This window comes from Microtus ochrogaster, chromosome 7, assembly GCF_000317375.1.
Source record: "Microtus ochrogaster isolate Prairie Vole_2 chromosome 7, MicOch1.0, whole genome shotgun sequence".
Taxonomy (NCBI): Eukaryota; Metazoa; Chordata; class Mammalia; order Rodentia; family Cricetidae; genus Microtus; species Microtus ochrogaster.
The window spans coordinates 49,490,996-49,500,644 of record NC_022014.1 but is presented as its reverse complement, the minus strand read 5'-3'; the positions used below and the strand labels follow the sequence as shown (position 1 = coordinate 49,500,644).

General features: G+C 43.4%; 1 protein-coding gene across 2 annotated transcripts in view; it reads left to right on the top strand.

The window, feature by feature from the left end:
• Nucleotides 1-3,288: 3,288 nt before the first annotated feature.
• Nucleotides 3,289-9,649, top strand: part of Zfp62 (ZFP62 zinc finger protein) — a 16,715-nt gene continuing 10,354 nt past the window's right edge. Inside the window, exon 1 of one of the 2 annotated variants that reach the window (XM_005350180.3) lies at nucleotides 3,289-3,336. In XM_005350180.3, coding sequence (XP_005350237.1) covers nucleotide 3,336 — 1 coding nt within the window. In that variant the 5' untranslated portion in view covers nucleotides 3,289-3,335. Of the gene's footprint in view, nucleotides 3,341-9,649 lie in introns of both variants that reach the window. The other variant, XM_026780701.1, reaches the window with a different exon arrangement.

Genomic DNA, 9,649 nt, shown 5'->3' with positions numbered 1-9,649 from the left:
AAGGAGGAAGATCTTTGCAAAGATGTTAATGGTGGTTGTCACTAGGTAATTGTTCTATTTTTTATTTGTTTGGTTTTTTGAATTTTTTGTTTGTTTTGTTTTGTTTTTTGTCACCTTGACACAAGTGAGAGTCATCTCAGAAAGGGGAACCTCAATTAAGAAATAATGGACTACAATCTATAAGATAGGTGATGGGCCACAGTTGCTTTTGGTCATGGTGTTTTATCACAGCAATATAAAGCTAATTAAGCAAAAAAAATGGCAAATAATCTTTTCCTCTTTCTTTCAAATTTTACATGATGAATTGATGTTTTGCTAGTCTGGGAAAGGAGTTTTTTTTTAAACTTGTAACCAAATTTAACAGCTATACTTGGGCCACTCCATGAGAATAAATTCGAGACATCACTGTCACAACACTCACTGGCCTTCTGAAGATGCACATCCATTTTCAATGGACATGCAACATTATCCATGTATGAAATCTATGATTGTTTAGATTGTCACATTTAGAGTAAAAGGGGGCATGTAAAATTCATTTCAACAATACATTTTATCCAAGTCAGTGTGAAACCGACCTCTTCCTGAGTCACTGGTAAGTTTTAGACACTATTAAGTGACTGTTTCAATCTCTTGTGATCACTTATCATTAACCAATTCTTTACACTTGTATTGAAAGCCTCCCTTCTAATGTCTACCTTCCTGTAAATTAGACATATATTGGAGGATGGGGCAATGGAACTCCTTAATTAGCAGCTATCTGAGCCTCCCTTGCTGCTCTTTCTGCCAGGATTACCTTGAGCAAAAACATTCTGACAGTTAAGTTGACTGGCCTTATGCCAGGATCTGCAGGGAACAGTGTATGGACACCCTGAGAAAAAGCAGAGCTGGTTGTCCCAGGAAACCCACACTAGGACTATTCAAGACAGTCTGTACTGATGTTTTTGCTACCTCAGGCATCAGTAAACTCTAGATGACACTACAACCATTTCCACCTTGGTTACTGGGGATACTTGCCCGGTGATCTGGCACAGTAATTGTGCTTAGAAGCAAGGCTGTGATTGGTCCAAATACCCATTCTCAGGCTGTATGAGCAGGGTATTCAGCTACATTTACTGAACCAGCTGGGAGACACTCTCCTGCTCCATCTCCTCTGATGTCGCAACAACAGGTTCAATAAAGCCCCCTCTCTCACGGTCTGACCTGCTCTGAGTAGTGTAGGTTGGGCTAATGATACACCAAGAAGCAGCAGGGACATCAGAGACTGGCAACGATGATGCTAGAGGCAGTACAACGGCACTGGCAGTAACAGCAAAGCGGTTGGCAGACCAAACCGAAAGCCGTTAGACAGCAAGCTGCTTTACAGTAGGCAAGAAGCAACTAAACAGTTTGCCTAGCTAGGGTAGAACGAAGGGTAGCAAGAAGAGGGGGACAAGAAGGTAGAGGCCTGGTGCTGAAGAGACAAAAGACTGTAAGAAGCCAGAGGAGAAGCAGCATCTGGCCATCAGAAGAGTGCCAAGAGCCATCAAGTCGTCGGGGCCAAGGCATCCCTAGGCTGAGAACTGTAACGCTGACTACTGCCAAGGCCTAATCATTCTACTACTGAAGGCTTTGCATGGAAACTGTGACACTAGAGCTTGGCCTAACATTGCCACTTACTGCCATCAAACACTGAGAGAAGTTCAAACTGCAAGAAATCACCGGCTCCTGAAAGCCTACCCGTGCCCCCATTCTGGTAGAGCAAAGGAATTCCTAACCAGCTGATTGGTGGCAAATGGGAGCCCAACCATTATCACTCTCACTTGCCATCGGTATAAGAATAGTAAATGTTTCTTTTTTAATATTCTCTTTTCTTTCTTAGCTTGGACATCCAGTGTGGGTTTTACATTTATAATGTATCTTAGTTCAGAGTAGCCATAGCTCACATGTTTTATAGCCACTAAGTGTTCATAGTAGCTCTGCAACGGGTAATCTTGGTCTGTTCCAAAGGGCAAGTTCTGACAAGGGTGTGTGTGTGTGTGTGTGTGTGTGTGTGAAGGACCAAAAAAAAAAAAAAAACTGCCTGCAAAATAGCAGAAATCGTGGATGTAAGAACCATCATCTACAATAAAAATCACCCAAACCAAGATGCTTTATTTTGGTTTCCCAATGATCCTTCTCTGCTGTCCTGTACTGAATAAAGTGTCCCAGTCCAGATATAGATATGGTTATACTTTCTTGTCTAAGAGAAAAAGGAAGCAAACAAAAAAATTTCAAACTCTTGGGATGCAGGCCAGCCTAATATGATAGCCTTTAGTTAGCCTATGAATTCTTTGGGAGGCCTGAAAGAATTGCCCAAAGCTCTTCTGAGTTGCGCTATCCAGTAAGCGGTCTCCTAGCAATATGTGGCTATTTCACCGAAATGTAATTAGACATTTGGTCGTCGGCTGCATCGGTCACATTTCTAGCGCTGGGTAGCTGTGTCTCAGTCGCTGTGTGAATTGTAGGAGAATCCTACCCCAACCTCAATCTGACCATGATCTTCTCCACAACTTGCTGCTTGCTGGCCGGACAAGGATCTAGGACTCTGCTCCACCTTAGGGTTCACTATATCACAGCATTATTTCCCACTGGCCCTGGCCTCCTTAGAGAGGCATAGAATTCTGTAGCTTAGTGCTCAAATGTGATCAAAGACACTACTACACCAACACTTCCATTCCCTATGCATTTCTCGACAGGGCTTGCTTAGAAAAAAATAAAAACAGGTACAGACTGATGCAGATGATTTAAACTGGAGTTTTGTAGCAAAGGATAGGGGAGAGGAGAGGGGGGTTTCTTAGTGGCAGAAAGGGGAAGTTAGCTGTTTTCCCTAGATAAACTTCAGTCTCCAAACAGCTGGCTTCCTGGAAATTTGAGCTCATCTGAGGGCCTTGGCTTTGGGGGGACCCCCCCATATTTTGCTTCCTCTCAGGCGCTCAACCCTGCCTTTTAAGAATCTCTCTTGGTAACTGTGTGGGCTCAGCTTCACAGGCAGGAAGTGAAGTATCTATCCTACCGCCACTGGATTATTTCATTACCCGCCCCCAATCCAGCCCGGAATAGAAAAGCTCAAGACAACAGGAAAACGCCCCCTACACATCTTGGGCAGCCGGGCAGAAAGACCTCTCCACCCGGGTAAAGAGGCCAGTGCGCACCGGCAAACCGCGGGTCACGTGCGCGAACGGGGCCCGACCATCGAGTCAGTCCTCCAGCAGCCTAGAGCGGCCTCGGAAGTGCCCCCCGCGGCGCCGGTCTTTCCGGCCCGGCAGTCCGCGCTTTTGTCCCGCCGGCGGCCGGGCTCCCGCGGCGCCGTCACAGCCAGTACGTGAGTCCCGGGCCGCGCGCTCCCGCTTCTCCCCGGCCCGCCACGCCCTTCCCTTCTCGGCTCTTGGGTCTCGGGCGGGTCCTGGGGGAGATCGTGACTCCGCACGCACCTCGGGAATCGTCCTCCAGGAGTGGAGGGGAAGGAGAAGCCCAGGACGGGGCCCCGAGGGCTGCTCCTGCGGTCCGAGCTCGCCCCGGCCGCGGAAGGGACCGAACCCACCCCGGGCTCCTTGACTGTTCGTAGCCTTCTCGGGCTTAGAAAGGGAGGAGAATCCCGATTATTAGAGCTTGAGAATTTGCCCTGATTGCGGCTAAGTTTGTGAGACTTAGAGGTGACCTGGTTGGGTCACCCCTCCCCTTTATTTTGGTGGGAGAGGGGTGTTGAGAGACACCTGGGATGTGGAAACAGACCCACTGCGGGGCCCTCTCCTAGGAGATCACGTGTAGACCAATGGGTGCGACCGGCGAGGGCCATCTACCCGACCCCCCACAGCCAACAGAGAAAGTGTTGACTTTGGTGAAAGCTTCAAGAAGTGTTGGGGCGGTGATGTAGAAGATAAACAGGGGCCAGACGGAGACGTGCCCATGCTAGTGTGTTATCTTAAGATGCTTTATTTAGGTGGCCAGGACAGTTTGTGTACGCTTGAAGCGTGTGTGTGTGTGTGTGTATGTCTTTTTGAATATGTAATGTTCATGCGGCCTCGACACTAACATATTAAAAGATTTTTAAACCAAAAATTTAATACAAAGTATAAAAACATAAGATTTTCTTCCACTGTTCTCAGTGGTGGTCCTAGGCCCCATCTTAAAAGGTAAACACTTTATTAAGATCTTAACTAGATTAACAGGATTTCTTTATTCAAATACTAGCAAATGCATAGTTCCTCTTATTCAGGCAGGTGGTAGCATAACAAATACTTCTGCTTCCTTGTTTCTTTTTTTATCTTCTTTGTTGTTGTTTTTTTTTTTCCAGACCTGTAGTAGGTTGGCTATTTTGAAAAATATTTTAGGTAAGGATTGTATTTGATAATCTTTGAGTTCTTCCTAGTGTTCTGATCTCAAAGGGTAGTATTTGGAATTATTCTGTACTAGAATAAGGATTGTGAAATTAGTGAGGAACTAAGATTAATAAAGTATTTTTTGTTTTACGTTAACTCAATAAAATATGCTGCATTACTTGCTTCAAGCAAGTCCCTGAGTGAGCCCTTAGCTTCAGAAAATCTCTCCACTGCCTTTTATAATCTTTTGCTTTCTTCATCCTTGGAGTAGCTAGAACTCTCCTCCACTACTATGAGACTATGTCAGTATAAAAATCCCTTCAATCCTTATTCCTAATTTTTAAATAATAGGAACAAATCTTGTTTGCCATTTATATGTGCTTTTTGTAAATTAAATACGAAAATAACCAGAGCACAAGGCATCGTTTTGTCTGTGTGGCTCTTCTCTCATATGGATCCGTCTTCCATTTGCACAGTCTAGCACTTAGGTGCTCTTGGTCGGCAATCTCTCTCTTAATTTCACTCTAGTCATCTGAACACGTCTGAATGACTTTTAGTCATTTGGATGACTATTATTCATAATAGTTACCAAATATGTTATCTGAGGATTTAAAATATGGACACTCTGGATCACACCTGCGATATAAGACATCGCCTTGTTTAATACAATTAAAAGCCGGAAATTCAAAGTTGCGGCATGCATGTTGCACCTGTTTCTTCTTGCAGTCTCTTATTGTAGGAGCCGTTTTCCTCTGAACCAGGATTGCTCTCTTGTGAGTTGTCTCAACCTTTGAGAAGTAACTCCTCACTGACCAGAAAAGGGAGTAATTAGGTTCTTGCTGTCTGCATACACTTTTGTAGGACTTAGGGCTAGAATGCGAACAAGCACAGAAATAGCCCAAGGGTTGTGAGTCTTCCTAATTTGTGAGGGACAGAGACCTTCTCATGGTTGACTTCCACTGATGTTACCAGACTGATAAGGTCATGCTGTCTATCAAAAACAGCCTAGAAAGAGTTCCCATCTAATTTTGAGAAATTAAAACCTTTTTTGACCCTTTCTAATCCTTTGTTAGAGGAGACACATCCATCTTATTGATTATCTTATAATAACTTCATCTTAGAACTCTAATTCTTGGTTCTTTTGCCCCTCTCCCAATCCATGCCCTCGCTGCTTGGTGGTTGTGGTAGCAGTGTAACCCTTAGTCCTAGGAGGCCCAGGCTGTGTGAGTCAAGGCCAGCCAGTGCTGTATAGTGTGGCGTTGTCTTGAAAAGAAACAAAGAAAAAGAAAAATTAAGCAAAGTAAAAATAATACTGTATGCCCATAGTTTCGGGGTTCTGCTACGTTTTTCTCACCTTTGCCTTTTGATTTTTTTCTTGGTTGAAGCATTTTGAAGCAAATTCCTGATACTGTTTTTGTATTACCCACGTGTTTTAGTTATTAAAAGTGGCATATGCTCCTAACAGCTGTAGTGCCATTACATTACAGCCCATTTTAGCTTTAATTTTTTTTTTTTTAATATTTAGCAGCAGTAGTCAGACTACTGGGTTATTTGTCTACAGTAAGCTAAGTAACATTAATGGAATGTTTATAATCAACAGCATGGCTCAAAAAGATCTAAAGTATTAATACTTATCTGGCCCTTTGAAGAAAAATACTGCCAACCCTAGATTTAATAATGCCTGTGCTACTCCTTTACTTAGAACTCCCGAGGAGTAGATGAATTCTTCTGTTTGAGGCAGACCCTGCTGAGCCCTTGCTGCCCACCTGTCTGGTTTCACCTGCTGCTCCATGCTCCAGATGTCTAAAGTGTTAGGAACATTAAGTCTCCCTAGTGTGCTCTCCTGAAGTTCTTAGTTCTTCAGGGTGAAGGTCAGCCCTCCCACCTTTTCTGCTGTCAGTGCTGATGCTCTCTGGGTTAGACCTTATTTCACCTATCCCTCCATTCCCTAGACAGCCCCAAGCCTGTGGGGGGGGGGAGCTACTTATTATGGGTATAATCTAAGTTCCTTGTACCCTCTAAGGTACATTCAAAAGGATGGCAAGTATTTTATTACACTTCTCGGTTGCCTTACTTGTTCACAGTGTTATACTCCTACTGTCTTGATGGACTTTGCCTATATTTTTGATTGTGTGGTCCACACTGGATGAGTCAAATAGCCTCTAATGAAACAGAGTTAAGGAAGCTTTGGCCTCTGACTAGGTTGGAGAAGCAAATAGTAGTGTTTCTAATTTCATGCAGTTGAGGCCAGTTAGTTGCCAATCATACATTCCCTGAGGACTAGAGACATCAGAATTCAGTTTGTCAGATAATGGTGGAGGGGTTGGAGACATGGCTTTTGTCACTATCCTCGGGACTTGAGTTCAGGCTCCCATGTGAAAAGCCTGGAGTTGTACCATACACTTAAAATCTGAGCCCTGAGGAGGAGTGATGGGAGAGACTGATTACTGAAGCTTCCTAGCCAGCCAGCTGAACTGATGAGAAGCTCTGCTCAGAAAGTACCATGGAGAGTGATTGTTGAAGATACCTGACGTCAACACCCTTGGCCTCCACATGCACACACATGATCACATACTTAGGAGCACAACACATCCACAAGGGGGAAAGGATAGACTGAAAATTAGTGCGGTAGCAGTGAGCAGTAAGTCAATGCCCATTTTGTGTCTAAGGACACACACAGTTGGGTAGCTTGATATAAAGGATTTGGCCTGATGTTGGGGGGCGTGTTAAGGGTTTGGTTTTTGCGCTACTCCAGCAAATCCTGCAAACTGGGTAATTTGCAACAAGAGCCTGAGAAGTCCCAAATTAAGGTGTTGTCATCTCTCGAGGCCTTCTTGCTATGTTTTCACATGGTGAAAGGCACCACATGGTAGATGAGCAGAGAGAGTCATAATAAGAGTTCTTTATGAGCACCCAGTCCCACAATAATGGCATTAATATGCTGTAACATAAAGACAGTGTCTCTATGGCCGTACCCACCAACTTCTACCAGGAACAGTGTGTCACACTTTTGTAATCCCAGATAATTGGCAAGCTGAAGCTGGGATCTCTGAGCCTGAGGCCTCAAGTTCAAGGCCAGGTCCAGTAACATAGTGAGCCCTGTCTTTAAATATATGAATGAAAGAGAACTGCTTAATATTATATTGGCAGTTTAACCTAAGCGTGAATTTTGTCTTAGCTTGGTGTTAAAGCCTAGCAGAAAATGACCAAGTATGCATTTTATAGCAGCTCTTAGAGGAAGAGTTGGGTGGGAAAAGAATGAAGGAGACAGACCCTAGGGGCAGCAGTCCAGAAGAGAATTGTGTAGGGCTGAAAGTAAGGCCTAGAAGCCGATGCTCATACGGTAAAATCTGCTACTTTTTCAGGCTGTTTTGGATGAAGTTTAGAGAAATAGAAGAGCTTGCTTCTGATTTAGGCAAAGAGGCCAGTGGGGTGGATAATAGGATCTGTGTTTGGATAAAAGGCTTTGGGCCAAAGATGAATTTCTGAAGTCACCCATCGGAGCTGTCTGTCCAGAGGAAAGATTAAATGAAAGGATAAGGAACATATGAGCAGCTTCAGCTCTGCAAAGGAAGCATCTAGAAAAAGCTAGTGCAGTGAAATTTAGTGGTGGAGAGAGTAGATGAGGCTTAAAGGGACACAGGTCACTAACAGGCAGGGTGTGAGTAACACCTAGAAGGGATATAAAATTGATGGAATTCTAAGTGCATTTTTTGATATTTTGAAAACTTTGTATTTGAAGGTAATTTTAAATATACAGAAAAATCCTAAGAGTAAGATTAGCTAAAGGGGGGCTAGAGAGATGGCTCAGCTGTTGAGAGCACTGGCGGCTTCTCTTCCAGAGGACCAGGAATCAGATCTCAGCACCTACATGGTAGCTCACGGTAGTCTGTAACTCCTTTTCCAGGGGCTCTAACTCCTGGCTTCCTCAGTCACCAGGCATACATGAGGAATACAGGCATACATACAGGCAATCATTTATATCATTTATATACATAAAAAATCTTTTAAAAAGTAGTGAAAGATATCTTTTATTCATACTCATCTGTAGTTAATATTTTATTTCATTTTGTCCTCTTGCTTTCTCATACACATTTTCCTTCAAGTTATTTGAGGATAATTTAATACATCATACTCCTATCCTTAGATACTTTGTCATATATATTTTTTATGTAAACATTAAATTTCAACCATTTATTTGCACATGTCAAATCACAGGAATTTGTTTCTCCTTCCACCATGTAGGCCCTGTGAGTCTTCAGGCCTGCTGAACCACCTCACTGGCCCCCTTCTGTGATTTTTAAGGGTAGGGATATTCTCTTAACCAACTACAGTAGTCAATTTCAGTAAATTTAAAGTTAATATTTTCCAATTTTGTCAGCTGCCACTTTGTTTTTTGGGACAGATTCTTCTATATAGCTCTGGCTATCCTAGATCTCACTGTGTGGGGCGGGCTGGCCTTGAACACAGAGATAGACCTCCTCTGACTTGACTCCTGAGTCCTGGGATTAAATGTGTAGACACACCCAACTCTTAGCCTATAACATTTCTAGAACTTCTCTTTGTCTTATAAAGGTTTGAAAAATCGAATTCCTCCACTCCCGACAGCCCCTCAATAGAATCATCTTAATTTTGCATTAACCTGTTTCCTTATGGTTCAGTCCATGTAATAAATTCTCGTCGGTCCTGTCCTCAGGGTGCCTTACAGGAAGCATAGATGTTTCTCTGCCCCATAGAAATATTAATGTAGAACATCTGTCAAAGCTTTGCCTGATTTCATGCATAATTACTGTTTTCTCTCTAATAAGCATTATGAGAAGGAATATTTAAATCCAACAAATAGCCCATTCTTTGTAAAACTTTCTCCCTAGACTTAGAATTCATTGGTGGTTTTTATCCCGTCTTTGATATTTACAGAATGCTAATATATTCTGTTTTAATCAAGAGGCCTCCCCCTTTCCCGGCTTTTATCTTTAGGGGCTTGTGTTATCCTGTTTGCAGTAGATTATTTGCCATTACTGTGCCTGAACTGGATGTTCAAGCCGGCTCTTGTAGTGCCTCACCTCTGTCCTTCCCTTAGCTGGGTAATGAACACCACACCGCAGCTCATCTTGTGCTGCTCCTGTTCCCAGCCTTTTCTCTAGAGACCTTGGTCCTCTTTAGACTTTACTAGAAGAAATCAGAACTTGATATGCTTATACTATACCACTGTGGTGATTCTTTTTTCTTCTTGGCTTGCTGTCAACCAGAGCTAAAGAATCTCGGTGGTGGCGCACGCCTTTAATCCCAGCACTCGGGAGGCAGAGGCAGGC